The sequence below is a fragment of the Malaclemys terrapin genome, chromosome 1 (genome assembly GCF_027887155.1).
Source record: "Malaclemys terrapin pileata isolate rMalTer1 chromosome 1, rMalTer1.hap1, whole genome shotgun sequence".
NCBI lineage: Eukaryota > Metazoa > Chordata > Testudines > Emydidae > Malaclemys > Malaclemys terrapin.
The window spans coordinates 99,113,876-99,133,369 of record NC_071505.1 but is presented as its reverse complement, the minus strand read 5'-3'; the positions used below and the strand labels follow the sequence as shown (position 1 = coordinate 99,133,369).

The 19,494-nt window shown below is 47.7% G+C and overlaps 1 protein-coding gene across 1 annotated transcript in view; it reads right to left on the bottom strand.

Moving 5' to 3' along the window:
- ALDH1L2 (aldehyde dehydrogenase 1 family member L2) overlaps positions 1–19,156 on the bottom strand; it is a 57,705-nt gene extending 38,549 nt beyond the window's left edge. Inside the window, exons 1-2 of the mRNA XM_054032974.1 lie at positions 18,645–19,156; positions 11,082–11,223 (exon numbers count right to left, since the gene is read on the bottom strand). Of these exons, the coding sequence (XP_053888949.1) occupies positions 11,082–11,223; positions 18,645–18,695 (193 nt within the window). The 5' untranslated portion in view covers positions 18,696–19,156. The remainder of the gene's footprint in view (positions 1–11,081; positions 11,224–18,644) is intronic.
- Between the last annotated feature and the right edge of the window lie 338 nt (positions 19,157–19,494).

Below are 19,494 nucleotides of genomic sequence, written 5' to 3'. Positions count from 1 at the left end.
CCCACCTCTGGAAGATTGAACGCAGGACGTCCCGTTTCAACACTCATTCGTGCATGTGGTAGGACCGGCTGAGGCGGTCTGCTAACCCGTTTTGGACCCCTGGGAGATATGTTGCGATAAGGTGGACTGAATGGGCTATTCAGAAGTCCCATAGGCAGAGTGCCTCGTGACAGAGGGGAGAGGATCGGGACCCGCCCTGCTTGTTTATGTAGAACATGGCGGTAGTGTTGTCCGTCAGAACTGACACGCTGTGGCCTTCTATGGTGGCGTGAAAGGTCTGACAGGCAAGGCGAACCGCCCTTAGCGCCTTCAGATTGATGCGAAGCAACTTTTCTTCCCTGGACCACAAGTCCTGGATCCGCAGGTCCCCCAGGTGCGCCCCCCAACCCAGATCCGATGCATCTGTTACTAACGTCAGAGTGGGTTGTGGGGCAGTGAAGGGGACCCCCTCGCAAACCTTCTGCTGATCGAGCCACCAGCGGAGGGAGTTCAACACCCGAGCAGGGATTGTCACCACCAGGTCTAAAGGGTCTCTGTTGGGGCAATACGTTTGGGCTAGCCACAACTGCAATGGCCTGAGTCTTAGGCGGGCATGTCTGACTACATATGTGCAGGCCGCCATGTGCCCCAAGAGTTTCATGCAGCACCTGGCCGTAGTCGTGGGAAATTGTTGGACGGAGCCTACGACCCTTTGAATGGCCAAGAACCGTGACACTGAAAGACTTGCCCGCGCTGCCACCGAGTCCAGGACTGCTCCTATGAAGTCCAGTCTCTGCGTGGGGATCAGTGAGGACTTGGGCACATTGACCAGTAGGCCGAGCTTGCAGAACACCTGTAGAGCCAGCGTCACGTGGGAGCGGACCTCGGCCTCCGACTGCCTGCGAGGAGCCAGTCGTCCAAGTACGGGTACACGCGCATCCTTCTCTTCCGAAGAAAAGCTGCCACCATGGACATGCATTTTGTGAACACTCGTGGGGCTGTTGCCAGGCCGAAGGGCAGGACCGTAAATTGAAAATGGCGCTGGTTGATGGTGAAGCGCAGGAACCGCCGGTGGGCCGGGCAGATAGCGATGTGAAAATACGCATCTTTCATATCGAGGGCAGCGTACCAATCCCCCGGATCCAGGGATGGGATAATAGCTCCAAATGAGACCATGAGGAAACGTGTTTTGACCAGAAATTTGTTTAGTCTGCGTAAGTCCAAAATGGGACGGAGGCCCCCTTTTGCTTTCTGAATCAGGAAATACCTGGAGTAGAATCCTTTCCCCCTTAGGTCCGGGGGGACCTCTTCCACTGCTCCTACAGTGAGGAAGGTCCGCACCTCCTGCATGAGGAGTTGCTCGTGAGAGGGGTCCCTGAAGAGGGACAGGGAAGGGGGATGGGAGGGAGGGGGCGAGGAGAACTGAAGGGTATATCCCGCCTCCACCATGTGCAGGACTCAGCGGTCCGATGTTATATGTGACCAAGCACGGTAAAAACGGGACAGGCGGTCCCTGAAACATAGAGGTGGATCTGGAATAGAGTGTGGTACGCTGCCCTCGATCGCAGCTTCAAAACCCTGGTTTATTTCCTGGCTGCGGCTTGCCTTGGCCATGATTTTGGCCCTGGTTAGGCGTATTGTTACGTCTCCACCTGTTATCCCTGCCACGTCTGCGGTACGGTTCTTGTCGAGGACGAGGGTGGTACTGCCTCTGTGGTGGTTGGGGCTTGAAGGGTTTCCTCTGTGTCACTGGGGTATGCATTCCCAACGACTTGAGGGTCGCTTGAGAGTCTTTGAGGCTAGGGGTACATCTACACTACAGGGGGGAGTCGATTTAAGATACGCAAATTCAGCTACGTGAATAGCGTAGCTGAATTCGATGTATCGCAGCCGACTTACCCCGTTGTGAGGACGGCGGCAAAATCGACTTCTGCGGCTTTCTGTCGGCGGCGCTTACTACCACCTCCGCTGGTGGAGTAAGAGCGCCAATTCGGGGATCGATTGTCGCGTCCCGTCGGGATAAATCGATCCCCGAGAGGTCGATTTCTACCCGCCGATTCAGGCGGGTAGTATAGACCTAGCCTATGTAGTCTGGCATCCGTCTGGTCCGAAAACAAGCCTGACCCCTCAAATGGAAGGTCTTGGAGAGTGTTTTGCACCTCTGGGGGAAGGCCGGAAGCCTGTAACCATGCCGAGCGTCTCATTACTACCCCTGACGCGATTGTCCTCGCAGCTGCGTCTGCGGAGTCAAGGGAGGCCTGTAGGGAGGTTTTGGCTACCGCCTTCCCTTCATCCACTAGAGCCGTAAACTCAGGTTGTGAGTCCTGAGGCAGGGATTCCTTAAACTTGGAGACTGATGCCCAAGAATTAAAGTTGTGTCTGTTCAGAATCGCTTGCTGATTAGTGATCCTCAACTGGAGGCCCCCGGATGAGTAGACCTTTCTCCCAAATAAGTCCAAGCGTTTCGCCTCCTTGGCCTTGGGGGCCGGGGCTTGCTGGCCATGATGCTCTCGTTCGTTGACCGCAGAGACGACCAGCGAACAGGGAGTTGGGTGAGAGAAGAGGAAGTCAAACCCTTTAGATGGGGCGAAGTATTTCCTCTCCACGCTTTTCACAGTTGGTGCACTGGAGGCTGGTGTTTGCCATACTGTTTTGTAGTTGGACTGGACCGTTTTTATGATCGGGAGCGCGATCCTGGAGGGGCCCTCTGGGCTTAAGATGTCGACCATGGGGTCCTCCTGCTCTACCGTCTCCTCCACCTGCAAGCCCAGATTGAGGGCTACATGGCGGAGCAGGTCCTGGTGCACCCGATGATCAATCGGAGGAGGGCCAGACACTGTTGTGCCCACCACGGCTTCGTCTAGTGAGGAGGAAGAGGTCAGGGCCTTTTGCGCATCTTCGTCTTCCTGCAACTCCTCACCGATTGGGCGCTCCTCTGGGGCCCGTCCCATGACGTGGGTCTGAGACAGTACCGGGCTCGGTGCCGAGTCTGCTCCTTCTCGCTCCGGTGGTCTGGAGACCATGGCCTCCTTGCGAGAGGGCGGGAGCCACTGCGGAGAGCAGGACCGGTGTCCCGAGGGCCCAGATCTCGAGGTCCTGGACGGGGGGCCTTGCTGGTGGTAGGCCCAAGGGGTCCAGAATGGCCATTGTCCTGGCTGGCCCCACTGAGGATGCCAAGCGGCTTCGTGGTCCCTACTGGCCTGTGCCCGGTGGGCATATCCGCCGTACCAACCCGAGTCTGCCTCCGAAACCATGGACGGTGATCTGGAAGGCCACAGCGGTGCCGTGGGACAGTGCCGGTCCGGGGTCGGAGAGTAGTGCCTCCGTGACCGGGACCTGGAGTAGCGTCTTGCCGATCTGGACCTGGATCGGTACTGGTGACCACGGGATCGGGAACAACTACGGGTGGTCGGTCTCGGGGATCGTGTAACTGACACGTCCCGGTGCCTATTCGAGTAGGGCTGCTGGGTCGGTGCCGACCACTTATTGAGGTCCGACGGCTGTGGAGCTCTCTGCACGGGGGGAAGCTGGTAGTCCACCGAAGCAGAGCTCAACCGGGACTGGCGCCGTGAACAGTGCCAAGATGGCGACCGTGATGGGCGCACCATTGCCGGCTTGCCTCTGGATGGCAGTCTCGACGGAACGTCTTTAGTTTGGATGGGGCCCTCAGCGGACAATTCAATGAGGTCCTTTGCTGCCTCAAATGTGTCCGGGGTGGAGGGCTGTTCCAAAAGCTCCTCCAGCCCTTCCTCCTCACTCAACGCGCCTATCCCGGGGCTCGACGGGCCTTTCAGCGCCGGAGCCACTGACACCGGGACCTGTGTCAGGGCCGCAACGGCCTTAGGCGCACTCGAGGTCTTCGTGGGTGCTGCCCTCTTATGCAGGGAGCGTCCTCAGGCCTTGGGTTGGCCCTTCGATTTCGTCGGCGAAGACGACCTGTGCTGGAGGTGTTCTCACTGATTCGGTGCCGTGGGCTTAGGGTGTCCTGCCGGCGCCGGATCACAGACCGATGCCGGGGCGCTCCGCACGGAGGCTGACGGTGCCGTCGAAGTGGAGGGCTGTAACGCCGTCTCCATGAGCAGCTGCTTAAGACAAAAGTCTCTCTCTTTCTTAGTCCTGGGCTTGAAAGCCTTACAGATCTTGCAGCGCTCTTTTTGGTGTGCTTCCCCCAGGCAACAGAGACACGAGTCGTGTGGATCGCTTAATGGCATAGGCTTACGGCATGTGGCACAAGCCTTGAAGCCTTGGGCGTGCGGCATGCCCCGCCGCCCAGGGCCAGTGCCGGGGTTGACCAAATACCTAATACAAGAAGTTTGAGTATTTCTAAAGAACTGTTAACTGCTAAGCTTAACACTAACTACTAAAGAACTGATAACTGTAAAGATAACACTAACGACTATGCTAAGGGACACTCTCAGACGAGAGACAGAGTTGTTCCAACACCGCCACGGACGGTAAGAAGGAACTGAGGGAGGGTTGGGCCTGCAGGGATATATATACCCTAGAGCGGGGCACCGCTCTGGCGGGAGGGGGAGCCCTGCCGGCCCGACGAGAGCCACTGAGGGAAAAAGTTTCCGACGTCCGTGCACGCGGCGCGCGCACACCTAATGTGTAATGGACGTGAACAATCACTCGAAGAAGAACACGACTGTTTGGAGGTCATAGATGCCCAATACTCCAGCCACCCGGACTTAAAAGATCAACCGCTCCTTAATGCAAATTGTGAGTGGTACACCGACGGCAGTAGTACTGTTACAAACGGACAAAGGAGGGAGGGCTATGCTGTTGTAACTCTCCACGAAACCGTGGAAGCAGAGGGTTTACCTGCTGGGACATCAGCCCACCGGCTGAATTGGTAGCCTTAACCCATGCACTTGAACTGTCAAAAGGAAAAAGAACAGAACGAGTTAACTGAGGAAAAAATATAGCTAGCAAGTTCAGTCCAAAGATAAGATGCTGGCCCCATCTAAGGACATTGTTCACAGCTAAGACTTGGCTGACAACCAAGAAAAGGGGGGTCTGAATGTGCCCAAGCAACTATGAGATCTGCAAAACACTGCCAGGCATTAATGAAATGTGTTAGGTTTCTTTTCTCACAGATAAAAGAAGTGCTAACCAAAGACCCTAGCAGCCCTGCCATTCATTGAAACAAGGAGACTGAGTCTACGTAAAGTCCATCAACGAAAGACTGCTTTGGCTCCACACTGGAAAGGCCCTTTCTAAATCCTGTTAACCACCAACACCGCTGTGAAGTGCCAAGGACTGCCTACCTGGACCCATGCTTCTCACTGTAAAAAGTCCCCTCTCGGACTGATGATAAGCCTATTTCTCCTTCTAGCTCTGCTGTGCCTTCTGGACAGCAGGAAAAAGAAGAGGAAAAAAAAAAAAAAGGACAAGGTGAAGTGCTAGTAACCTCTCCCTTGTCCACTGACAGACCAACTGTGCCTCTGGATTTTTCTAAAAGAAGCAAAACCATTACAGGGTAATGTGCTAGTAACCTCTCCCTTGTATGATGCTGAACCACACTGTTTCAGGAAAAGAAAAGAAGGAACACTTGCTTCATTGAAACCACAAAGTCCAGGAATTCCTGACTACAAAAGACATTAAGAACTGACCCTGGTGAAGAAAAAAAAATTATACGCCAGCAAAGAGGCTCTTACCCAGCTTATGAGTAACTATTTTCTAACCTCTGGACTTAGACTCATAGCATTCCAGGTACAGGCTGAATGTCTGATCTGCCAAAAAAAATAACCCTCGACCGGGAGTGTCAGTGCCACCAGCCACTCTGGAACCTACCCCAGGCCCGCAACTGGTTTGGCAAATAGACTTTACTGAGTTCCCCCAAACCCAAGGGTTCAGATACCTCCTTGTCTTGGTGGATCGATTCAGCGGATGGCCTGAAGCCTTCCCATGCTGAAACAACACTGCCAAAATGGTGGCTCTTAAATTTGTCAAGATCATTCCCCGCTTCGGACTCCCCCAGTGGATGGAATCTGACAACAGAACACACTTCACATCTCAAGTCGTTCAGAAGATATCGGATGCCCTGCAAATCCCCTGGAAGCTCCACACTCCATGGCAACTGCAGGCCAGTGGGGTAGTGGAGCGTACAAATCAGACACTCAAGCGACATCTCTCAAAGGTCTGCCAGGAGGCTTCCCTACGGTGGCCTGATGCCTTACCCCTTGTTTTACTCCACGTCCGCGCTCTCCCTAAGGGCAGATTAGGGCTCAGTCCCTTCGAGATTATGTTTGGAAGGGCATGGCCTATGAATGGTACACCGGTTCTGTTAAGGGAGTGGGAGGTAGGCTGTGGCTTCTTATCTCAGTACATGTGCTCTCTGTCTGCTGTTCTCTGTTCTCTCCACAAGTATACCAAGATTTGCAGCCTCTCCCGCTGGATGCCCCTGTCCACTCCCTGCAACCAGGTGACTCCGTTCTCGTTCGTACCTGGAAGGACGAGCCTCTCCAAGAGAAGTGGAAAGGGGCCCCACACCGTCCTGCTGGTCTCGCACACAGCAGCAAAGGTTGAGGGACACAAAAACTGGATCCATCACTCTCGTCTAAAAGCAGTGCCCGCTCCTGAACGGTGGACCGTCCAGCCTACGGAAAAGACTGCCAGCAACGACCTGGGACTTAAACTGTTATTCAAAAGACAATAAGGTCTGCTGGGAATGTCCTGTGACCTCTTTGGACAGTCGCACCACACTCCCAGTGAAAACTCTGAGCATTGGTTGTGTTTATTTTCACAGGGCCGGCCTAACCTGGTGGCCTGGTCTCTTTTGTTTTTAGTCTGCCTGCTATTGGTAATTGTTATTTTGTGGGTATTTGGGGAATTGTAATTGTTAGACCCCAGGGTCACCTGCCCAAAATGGAATCAGGTCCAGGGTCTGCCACTGTGTTACTCTTTGCAATAGGGGCACTCCTCTCATTGACTCCCGTTTCCCCCCAGGCACATGCGGGATGGAGAAAAATCCCTATCAACTTAGAAACAAATACGTATGAGGCCCTGAAGGTTTGCTTTGCCCAAGAGTTTAACCTCTCTAACTGCTGGATATGCTCCCAAATCCCGCACCATGCGGCAGGGTTACCTTGGAGGGTGGTCCCCCAAAATTGGTCAGATATCTGTTGGGGATGGTTCAGTAGGGGAAAAAATACCCCGGGTACCCCCTTGTCGCAAAATTGTACCATTGAATCCCAGTATGTATTAAGGGACAACCCCTGGAAGCCGCAGGCCAACTCAACACATCTCCCTTCCCCTATTAGGCTGCGGTCAGTGGCCCCCGGGTTGGTGTGCTATCGACAGTTCAAGTCTAGCAATCACACCTGGCCTGCTGAAAATAGCATCTGTCAGTATTATTTATCCCCTGACAGTAACGCTTCCGTCCCAGTCTATGTTAACGGCAAATCCGACTCTACCACCTAGTTCGGACCATTTACTGACACCCAAACAAGTAGGTGAAGTAGCGGTTATAATGGCTTGGTAGGGAATGGCCACTCCTTTTACATTTGCGGTACCTCTGCCTATAAGTGGCTACCGCATCAGTGGTATGGAAACTGCTATTTAGGATATCTTGCCCCTCCCCTTTGTGTCATCCCTAAACTGCCCCCTGGCCGTCCCAGACAGCGTAGATCTTTGTATGCCACCCCAGAGCCCATTACAGAAGGAGACAGGTTGGGTATGATCCTCCTCCCATCCTATGGGGTGGGACGGCTGGCTCAATTTTATCGTTGGCTCTCTATGTTTCTCACCAAGTTCGCCAATGAAACCTTGGCCATAGAGAAGAGCCTTAACACAGAGCTTTACCAGCTCCGGTTGCTGTCCCTGCAAAACAGACAGGCCTTAGATTATGTTTTAGCCTCTCAGGGCAGGGTGTGTGCCCTTATTGGAAGTGAATGTTGTACTTATGTCCCGGAAAACTCACAGGACATTAACAAGCATGTCCTGTCGGCCGAACAGGCTTTTGAGCAGTGGAAGGCCCAGGAAAGGGAACCCACGTTTTTCGATTCCCTTTGGAGTTGGTTGCCAGACCCGGGAGGACTGGGGGGTGGCCTTGTGCGTCTCCTCCTCACAGGTGTGGTACTATGCCTGGTCACCCTCCTCCTGATTGCTTGTTTTAAAATGCTCCTCCGTAAGCTTTGTGCCCCCCGTTCCCCAAAAGTCCCGACATGCCCTCTCATTTATAACCCCAGCTCCATGGCACTCAATCGTATCTTGTCCACAGAATATGAGAAAACTCAGCCAAAAGCTTGTTGAGTATTCTCAAAGGAGGGAGTTGTTGGTGTCATTAGGCATAACCCTAGGTAACTCGGGAGGGTGGAAGACCACGAGTGTCGATGAAGCCTTCCTGCACTAGGCCTAAATGAACCAAAGTTCTTCCATGTTTAAACTCTAATTGACCTCAAAAGCTAGATGCAGAAATTGGAATGTGTAACTGCCAGTTATCAGGTGCAACAGGCTACATCCTGATTATCACTACAAAAGGTTTTTTCTCCTGCTGATAATACCCCACCTTAATTGATTACTCTCGTTATAGTTGGTATGGCAACACCCATTTTTTCATGTTCTCTGTGTATATATATCTTCCTACTGTATTTTCCACTGCATGCATCTGATTAAGTGGGTTTTAGCCCACAAAAGCTTATGCTCAAATAAATTTGTTAGTCTCTAAGGTGCCACAAGTACTCCTCGTTCTTTTTGCTGATACAGACTAACACGGCTACCACTCTGAAATGAAGAAGAAAACCACATTCAGGAATAACTGCAAAGTAGAGAAGAAATAAGTACACTAAACCTAGGCAACAGAATTTATTATACACTAGATAAATCCAATTGCACGACTGACCCAATACCCCACCAATTAGGGTAGGACACATGGTCTATTATGTTGTAGAATCTATTGTAATAGAGTGTACAGGCCCATTAAAGCTTGCAAGAGGAACTCTTCTGAGCCCACACTACACCTTGACACATTTGCATCTAAAAAAACCTGTGGGACAGGAGATGAAGCACAATGTGGCCTTAGTGGACCCGAGAATCCATCTAATTTAATTTAGGTTATAAATCTCTTCATTTTATAAATAAAAAGTGGAGTTTTACCCAATAAATCTTGATGGTATTAAAGTAGCCTTCAGAAGATATTTATTTAGGCATGTATTTCACACTGTATATTGGGAGTATGCATGTGTGATGTAAATCCTTACAAAATTCTTTGAACTATAGTCCTTGCACATGTATTGCCTCTGCTTTTAGAAATAAAATCTCAGCTGACTGACCATACAATATCATCATCAAATTCCACCTTAAATTGAAACTATTTTGAATCATTTGAGTGTAAAATGCAGCAGCTATCAGCCCAAACCAATTTTTTGTCACCTAGTGTGCAATAAACTAATTTTATGGCCAAGCTACAATAAATAATTGATTGAAATCAATTAAAGTTTTGCCCAAGTGAGTACTGCTTTGGTTGCATAGTATTGCAACATTTCTCTATAGTACCTTCCCATAGCTAGCTGAATTATCTATTATTAAGCTAGTAGAGCTCACCTAATTCTTCCTAACTGTGAAAAGCTTTGTAATTTTATTTTAAACGAGACAGACTATAGAATTTAATAAACTTGAAAGCAATACACAAGTTTGGGAATGGTTACTGCCTGAATAAGCAAAATTTATGGTTGACTTTTCCTTAATAAAAGTCCTGTAACAACATGTTAGGGAATTCTGAGTGACTGGAAACAGTTTATTAAATGTAATTTAAAATTCTGATTAGCCACTAAGGTTCATTGTGTTTTGGTGGTTGTAGTTGTTAATCTTATTAACTAACTGTTGTGGCACCATGGAGAAAAATAAAGTTATAATTAAGACAGTCATTTCAAAGCAACTCCTTTGTTACTCCAGACTCAGTGCTAGAATTATACGGCACAAGTACACTACTAAATATGATCAATCAGCAACTATTACTTCTAAAGGACTAGAACATACCTATATGCCTATGCAATGGAGTAAGGGGGGATAAGTTGTCCCTTTACTCTCTTGAATGGTCTGCTTGAACCATAAGCTGCAGTGCGCTATGGGAAGCAGGATTTGCAGAGCTGCTATTTCATCTCCAGACCATACAGGTAGTCAGGAGAGACCGGGGCCGAGGACAGGCAGAGTCTTGGACGCATGTCTCAATGTGCCAGACAGCACAGCTATGCCAGCAAACCAGATGACATACTGGGCTGAATATAGGCCTGGCACTAGGGTTACCATATTTAAAAAATAAAAAAAGAGGACACTCCACGGGGCCCTGACCCCACCCCTTTCCCACCCCCGGCCCCACCCCAACTCCGTCCCTTCCCCAAAGTCCCCCTTCTAACTCCCCCCCTCCCCTGAGTGCCCACATTCCCCCTCCTCCCTCCCAGCCACGCAAAAAGGGCTGCCCGAGCGCTACCAGCTTCACGGTTTGCTGGGCAGCCCCCAGACCCTGCGCCCCCGGTTGGCGCTTCCCCAGCACAGCTGGAGCCCGGGAGGGGAAGCGCCCAGCTGGCGGCGCAGGGTCCGGAGGCATGGGGGCTGCCTGAAGCCAGTAGCGCTCGGTAGCGCTTACAGAGCCCAGGAGTCAGGGAGCACAGCAGCCCCCGGCGCCCGCTCTAAGGTAAGCCAGGGAGTATTTTTCCCGGACATGTTCGGCTTTTTGGAAATTCCCCCCGGACGGGGGTTTGATTACCAAAAAGCTAGACATGTCCGGGAAAAACCGGACGTATGGTAACCCTACCTGGCACCCCAGCAATTAACTTCCTCCCCAGAGCAGGATGCTCTGAATGACACTCTGCTTCTCAAGCTGTTCCCAGGGCAATGCAACTATGAGATGCTCTTTAAATGGGGCAGATCGTAAGGTGGTGGTATAGCCCATGACAATTAACTCTAGACAGAATTTAACTTAACACTGAAATAAGCATACCAGGTTAATTATTTTATTATGCCAAAAATAATGGCACAGATTTATATTTCTGGCTATACATACAAATGACTACCATAAGGACAATGCCATCTCATGGAGAAGCAAGTTAACTGTGCTTACGCACAATGATGATACTCACATTGCGATTGATTATACTTACCCAAAGGGTCAGCTTTTCCATTCACGTCTGGAATGGTGAACACTCCCACGACTCTATGTCCCTCTTTCTGCAGGTGTCTATACACTTCTTGACCAAAAATACTCTGACCTATCAGAGCTAGCTTTAGCTTACGTTGATAAGCCTGTCAACAAGAGTTAAAGCAAACTACATTTTAGGATGCAGAAAAGATACGTTGCTACATGTAATTCTGTCTTACTCTTTCTTAGCCAATGTTAGTTTTGATTTGTAAAGCAATAGTGTCTTTCTGTCCCAACAATATAATGGAAAAAAATAAATGACACATTTTTCCACCTCGTTCTTAAGAAGTACATATAATCTGCAATTTAGCGAGACCATACTTCTTTGCATAGAAATGTCACTTGGTATTGTTACTGCCTCCTTTATTATTGCATCAGCAGAAGTCTCTCCAGGTACATGCACTGCTTGTTACAAAAAGGCATAACAAAATCCTACCTACGATCGACAAACCATGAAATCTTATCTTTGAAACAGACTCTTAGCAAAATCTAGCTATTTCTGCCACAAGTTTCTGGAATATGCCCTCTAACTTCTAATTTCATCTATTATTCTTGCAGGAAAATCGAAATATTTTCTAAGAATGACAAATGTCAATAGACTTGACACTATGTTCAATGTCACATTAGTTCAATCCACTCAAGGCATCAGTGACTGAGCCCAGTTCCAAAGTCCTTCCCTCACATAACAGATCTTTGTAGTACTGTCCACTCAATTCCTACTTTTCTTCAGCCAATCGATAAGACAAACAAGTTTATTTACATTTATGGGAGATACTGCTGCCCGCTTCTTATTTACAATGTGATCTGAAAGTGAGAACAGGCTTTCTCATGGCACTGTTGTAGCCAGTGCTGCAAGGTATTTACATGCCAGATATTCTAAACATTCAGATGCCCATTCATGCTTCGACTTGGAGGCTCTAAAGTTTTACATTGATTTGTTTTTGAGTGCAGTTATGGAAAAAATAATTCTACATTTGTAAGTTGCACTTTCAGGATAAAGAGATTGCACTACTGTACTTGTATGAAGTGAATTGAAAAACACTATTTCTTTTGTTTATTTTTTTACAGTGCAAATGTTTGTGATCAAAAATAATAATATGAAGTGAGCACTGTACACTTTGTATTCTATGTTATAATTGAAATCAATATTTGAAAATGTAGAAAAACATTCAAAATATTTATAATATATTTAAATTGGCATTCTTTTAACAGTGCGATTAATCACGACTATTTTTTTAAAATCTTGACAGCCCTAAAAACAAGAAAACAAAAGTACATATGTTTGTAGCAATCCTTCAGAGAGCGGGAAACAGTTTTGTCCTAGCAGCTGCAGCAGGAGCCTTCTTAGGACTCTGCTCTCTTTATACGTGCCATTTGAAAGTCAGGTGCAACTCCTGCTTCTTTCCCTGAGGGGATATCTCTAGGTTCTAGCTTCTCTCCTACCAGGGGATGCTGCCTCTTCATGAGGGAAGCTGGGACACAAGGGTACCACAACCACTAGGGCCACCATTTGGGTCCCAGAGGATTTGAACTGCCCATATGAGTGACTTACAAATCCTGTATAGATTAGCAAACATTCAGGTACTGAAAGATATAATACTTTGAAATAAACAACAAACCATTTCATGATGAAGAGTCAGTTGCAGTACTTTTTGCAAATGTCATGAAATTAGGGTTACCATATGTCCGGTTTTTCCCGGACATGTCCGGCTTTTTGGTAATCAAACCCCCGTTGGGGGGAATTTCCAAAAAGCTGAACATGTCCGGGAAAAATACTCCCTGGCTTACCTTAGAGCGGGCACCGGGGGCTGCTGTGCTCCCTGACTCCTGGGCTCTGTAAGAGCCGAGCTGCCCGAGCACTACCGGCTTTGGGCAGCCCCCATGCCTCCAGACCGTGCGCCGCCAGCCAGGCACTTCCCCTCCCGGGCTCCGGGGGCACAGGGTCCAGAGACATGGGGGCTGCCCGAAGCCGGTAGCGCTCGGGCAGCTCAGCGCTTACAGAGCCCAGGAGTTCAGGGAGCACAGCAGCCACCGGAGCCCGGGAGGGGAAGTGCCTGGCCGGGGGCGCAGGGTCCGGAGGCATGGGGGCTGCCCAAAGCCCGAGTGCTACCGGCTTCACAGTTTGCCGGGCAGCCTCCAGACCCTGCGCCCCCAGCTGAGCGCTTCCCCTCCCGGGCTCCAGCTGCGGGCTGCAGCCTCCCGGGCTGGGGCCCCGTCAAGTGTCCTCTTTTTTTATTTTTTAAATATGGTAACCCTACATGAAATGATCCATTTTAAATTGTATTTCAGCTACACAGTTAGCCCCAGAAAGAGGTCTTAAAAATTGGTAGGATGTTCATGAATACAGGAAATGTTCATGAATTAGGAAAATTCCTGTAGCGCTATTTTGAGCCATAATGTTCTCTTGGGTGTGTGCATGCAACTTGCAGTGAAGACAACAGGAAATGAATTTGGCCAAGAGTAAAATTTGGCCCATAGGTTGCAACAGTAAAGAAAAAGTCCTCCTGTATTATAGTATCAGAAAGCACTGGTGCAGCTGCAGCAGTGCTAAGTTGCCAGTGTGATGGGAGTAGTAAAAATGCCGGAGCATTGTCTACATTGGCGTGTACACCGTTGCTACCTCCAGTACAGTCGTACTATTGGTGCTAACAGCTATAATATGGCAACATATTTTTCTAGTGTAGACAAGACTTTCTTGTTTTAAATTACAACGTGCACATTATCCCTTGAAATTTTTATATCCTGGCAATGCAACATGGCCACAGATAACTCCTGCTACCAGTGCTTCATCACCTCAGCTTCCGCTTTTCAGAAACACAGTCCCAGTTATAAAAATTTGAGATTGGGTTTTTCTAACCATTTAACTGTTTATGAACACTCCAGGCAAGTTCAAGAAGTGTTCACCTGCTCTGCTACTGAATGTATCTGGTACAGTATGAAATCCATTGATTTCTATGGAATGTTAATTGACAATGGCAGCACCATAGATGTGATGGAAAAAACATTAGAGAAAGTCCTCCTGATGCAAGTTACTTGTTCTACATTTGTTCTCTTGTTAACTGTCACTCAATAGCACCTCAAGTACACAGAAGTAGTGGTCTTTTAGACTTGTATTTTTCTTTTTCAGTGTATTCCCCACTAAATAAGGACTACCAGCAAATGAAGTTAACAAAAAGTCCACATAGATCATTTATCATCCACAAATCAAGTACCATCAGAAGAGTTAAACTCTTCCTTTCCTGAAAACAAAAAGTAAGTGTGAGAGGCATACCTGAATAGCCAAATTTCTGAAGGGACTTTAACAGAAGCTAAAATTGTGCATGTATTTTTATGTGTCTGAGTTTTTAGCTTCGCCAGCTTCTGCATTTAGGAGTCTGAAACTACAAAAACTCTGGATTCAGAGAGCAAACTGCAGCTGGGCAGGCAAGTCTGGAAGTTAGCCAATTTGCCTGTACAACTGCCATTTATGCTTGGAAATTCACATTGTTTTGCATTCTTGAAAACTAAGACAAGAAAAACTGCACCAGCAATTTTAAGTCAATAAGTATGATCAATGTCTAAGTAAATGGGGCTTGAAAAATATTTTAGAAATAGCACACTCATCTCAAAATCTTAATTCAGAAGAGCAGTTTTGTTTCCACAGGTCAAGTTTTTAATAACATATATTCTATAATCATAAACGTATATCTCTATTCACTCATAATTTATACGTACATAAATTTGATTCTTATGTTACATGGAGCTGCACACAAATTACAATTCCAGATCATAAGCTGCTGTAAATCAGTGTGTAGCTCCACTGGAGTCAATGGAGCAACATTACGTCAGTTCATGCTTGCTGAGGATCTGGCCCAAAATTGTTACTGAGAACAGATTTCTCTATGTTTAGCAGAGTTCTGAGCCAGGAAGTGGTTAGGGATAAAGAGAGGATGTAATCTTTAAAGCAGCAGAGAATAAATATGAAGTGGTAGAACTAGTAAAATTAAGAGCACAGAATGCTCATACATGCATACACACAGACACAGTTACGTTTCTGCATTCTGTTGAACAAGAAGATTAACCTGACAACAAGCCAACTACATGATATCGCATACGTAGTAAGTTGGTCGACTGAAAATGATTTTCCCAGCATGAAGGATATATAACTTCTCTATGACCAACTATTCTTGAATAATTTCTCCCTTGAATTGACACAAACATCCATTAACATTCAGTATGGCTAATGCAATCCTGTATTGTATGGTCACATATATTTGTAGCTAGTAGAAAGTAAGAGCCAAATCACAAGTCCTCCAGGCATAGAACTCCTATTGGGTTCAATGGAGTCCCATACAAGACGGGGATTGCAGGATCAGGCCACAAATCCCTTTCTTTACTTCTGATTGCTTCCTTTTGTCCTATTTAAAAGTACCAATTGAGTGACATAGCTGAGGATCTTACTGCAAACCTGTGTCTTGTTCTGGAATTGGAAGATCTTCCTCTAAAACTGTTTACACAACTTGCTAGTCTTTTGAGAGTGGAAATTCCTTGCAGCAAAATGATACGGAGACATGGTAGAACTGCATAAGAGTGTAAATTCTGTAAAATTATGGGGGACTGTAGGACAGCCTGGTAGTTACCTCTTCATTGAAATGCCACCTCTGGGATGGATCACTAAAAAGATAGGTCCCATAGTCTAGCTCCTAAACAGGAGCTCACTACATGCTATCAAATCATGCAGGTGGCATATGGTGATATATTAATAAGAGCAATCCTCATATACATTGCTGATAATGGACTTGTCATTGCTTTGGACATATGTATTGGTACTATGGAGGCAATGTTGAGCTTCCCTTGTAACTACCTTGCTGACAATGAGCATACAAAGTTATCAGATGCACTGCTTCTCATGGGAAGGTTCTTGATTATTCATTATTGGTGGGGACTTCTTCTCATCTTCTTTTTTGGAGTTATCCCAACAGGCCTGGAAAATAGTGGAGCTCAAACTGATGACAGAGAGATGTCTCAGTTTTACAAGGTATAGAGCCCTTTTATTTTTATTGCAAGGGAAGTTCTAGAGGAATTTTGTTAACATGGAGAATATCCCTGGTCTTACAAAGATGTGTGAGCAGAGGATCAGGGATTTGGAAAGTGTCTGAACATTCTTATTTAATTTTCATTTGTTGAACTTGGTTTTGCTTTCTTTTTTCTTCCTTATGGTATTATTTTGCTTGTACACCACTACCTCGATATAACGCTCTCCTTGGGAGCCAAAAAAAATTACCGCATTATAGGTGAAACAGCATTATATCGAATTTGCTTTGATCCGTAGGAGCATGCAGCCCCCCCCCCCCAGTGCTGCTTTACCACATTATATCTGAATTTGTGTTATATCGGGTAGCATTATATCGGGGTAGGGGTGTATTATAACAAGGATAAAAATACTCATGGGAAGAGCTCAAAATTCACTCTCATTTTACTTAGATATGATTCTCCCTAGCCAGATGCAGAGAACAAGATCGGTGTAGAGCACACAACCTGAAAACTAGTTTGTACAGGTGATGTACACAGATAGGCACCCAAATCCACACTTGGGCATCTAAATAAAAATGGCCTCCCTTTAAGAGATGTTGAGCATCCACAGATTCCATTGGCTTCAGAGGAAGTTGTGGATGTTTAACATTTCTGAAAATCAGTCCTCTTTTATGTAGGTATAAATAGAGATATAGCTGCCTAATTTTTTAGGCACATACTTTGAAAATATTGGCTACAATATCCATTGATTTTATGGTATTGATTTACCTTACATAAAATAAAATTACTAGAGTTTATTTTAATGGCTGTTTATATGACACACAGCATTTCAACATTTACTCCATTCTGATTCTTATTCTTCTCCCATGCACCTCCTGCAACACAAAATAAGAATACACAAGCACTACATATATTAATAGTCTTACAAGTCTCATATCAAAAGCAAATCACTAAAAAGTGAAAATGTGTTCATGCTACAGTTTCTCCTTGTGAAGAGAAAAGTTAATGTTGCAAAGGGGATTCATTTCATTGTTATAAATAACAAATATTTCTGGAATTGCCTGTGGTGTGTGCACCTCTAACATGTTTCACTGGTAGTGCTTTCAGTTCAATTTCTCTGCAGATTAATTTTCAATAGCTCCCATTCTGGTTACAATATTATATTTATTCTCTTCAAGAATTTAGACACTGTTACTGATGACAAGGGAAATATTTTGTATGCTACATCTCTTTAAAAACGATGAAAAAGGCTTCTCAAAGGATACATTAACATGGTAACTTTAATTCTACCTAGTGTCAGGATTCGTGCACTAAAGCCTTGCTCCTCTGAATGAAAACCAATAGCACTGCCTCTCCCCATCCATATCTCTGTATGTAGCATGTCAGTCATCATTCACATTGCTGATGCAATTCCAAAGAGCTTGGCTAAAGTCTCTTACTGTAAAAACCCTTCAAAGCAGATTCCCCAGCAGGCAAACAGCCGTCCTCACCCTGGGTCATGCTGTCAAATATGAAACACAGAGCGGGCTTCGGGGGGAGAACCCCCCCCCCAACTGCATTCAGCCGCATCCATGAATCTTAACCAGAGTGCCCGAAGCATCTCGTCTACTTTACATCAAATTTTAAGGGACACATTTAACCGACCATAAAGAACAGCGTGGATCGTTATCACAGTCTCCCAGCAGAGCTATGCAGTTTAATCCAACACCAGACAGACAAATGTCCGCCGCGCCTTGCATTAATTCTCTACAGGCAGAGTGTAAGAACTGATGTTCACAAACTGACACGCCTCCAAGGCCAGCATTTGGAGCAGAAGCTGAAGGTTTACTTCTTAATAAGGAATAGCCATGCCTGTTCCCAGTTTGACTACAGTAGTGGGAACAAGCCTGGCTATTTCCTTTTGAGAAGTAGATCTTTAGCCGTCTTTCGCAGCAATTACAGCCTCGGAGCACCGCTGACCTCCCCTGCTCAGATTCCCGTGAGAACATGATTGCCAGTTCATATTCTTGAAAAGCAAAGATGTTACAAAAGCATCATCGATTTTCTTCGTCGCAGCTCCCAGACGCCTGCGATACACAGCATGGTATCAGAGGATATTCCGAGATCCGCGCCATATACCGAGATCCACCAGAGTCTGGCAAAGCAAGATGTTTCTATTTTGGTAAACAAGTCAAATATCCCCTGAAGGGACCTCTGACCGTCCAGTGCCAAAATTCATGGGATAACATCTCGGCCTATTTTTATCCTTTCCTGGAAGAGGTATTGCCCAAGCACAGCTGACTTGTCCTCCCCTCCCGCCCCCCATTTCTGGGCTACTGAGGCTTCTCATCCAAATACGGAAAACAAATATATGCTCACAGTCTTGCAAGCAAAAGCAATATATTTGCCAAGTCCCACTGAGTCTGTCCTGACCCTGCACCCTCCGCCCCCCCCCATAACCCTATTGCTCATTCCTGAGCTACGGCCTCCTGCAAAGCTCTTCCCTTGGGGGAACCCATCCTCACACACTCACTGTGGCCGTGGTGGAGAATTTCCTCAACAGCTGATGGGCTTTCCACAGCATTTTTGCAGGATCTTTGGTGCCAGCGGCTCGCAGGTCCGAAGCTTTGCCGGGAGCAGCTGCAGCAGCGCGGTGGCGAAGTGAACACCTGTGCCCCACTCCCGGGGACAAGCAGGGGCAGAGCGGGAGGCGGCCCAAGCTGGGAGATTTGTCTGATGCAACCCGAGCTGGGTGCCGGTGGCCGCGAGCCAGGCAGGCGCGCACACAGGCCAGCAGCAGCTTCCCCCGCGCCCGCCTGCGCGCGCGCGCTCCTCCGCTCTGCCCGCCCGGGCTCTAAGGGGGCTGCGGCGCAGGCTCCCGCCTGGTTTGCTGCCAGCTGCCTGAGAGCGAGACCTCTCCTCTGCTGCTGCACCTGCCCCTCCGTGCGCGGGAGAGCGGGTTGTTTCCTCCTTTGTACGGGGAATACAAAGCCGCCCCGGGTGGTGGCAAGGGCCGAACTGAGCGGGGAGTTCAAGCAAGAGCAAAGTCCCAAGTTGTCCCCTGGGGAGATCAGGCCAGGAGGCGGGAGCTATTTCCCTGGTCCGAGAGGAGGGGTTTACTGCTCCCTAGCTGGTGCCAGTGCGCAGGCAGAAGACAGGAGCGGCTCAGGCATTGCAGAGTAGGGTGACCAGACAGCAAGTGTGAAAAAATCGGGACAGGAGGTGGGGGGTAATAGGAGCCTATATAAGAAAAAGACCCCAAAATCGGGACTGTCCCTATAAAATCAGGACATCTGGTCACCCTATTGCAGAGCTTGCAGGGGATGGGGATGGGGATGGGGGGGAGGGGGGGAACAGGCGTTCGGTTGCTTTGCTTGCACAAA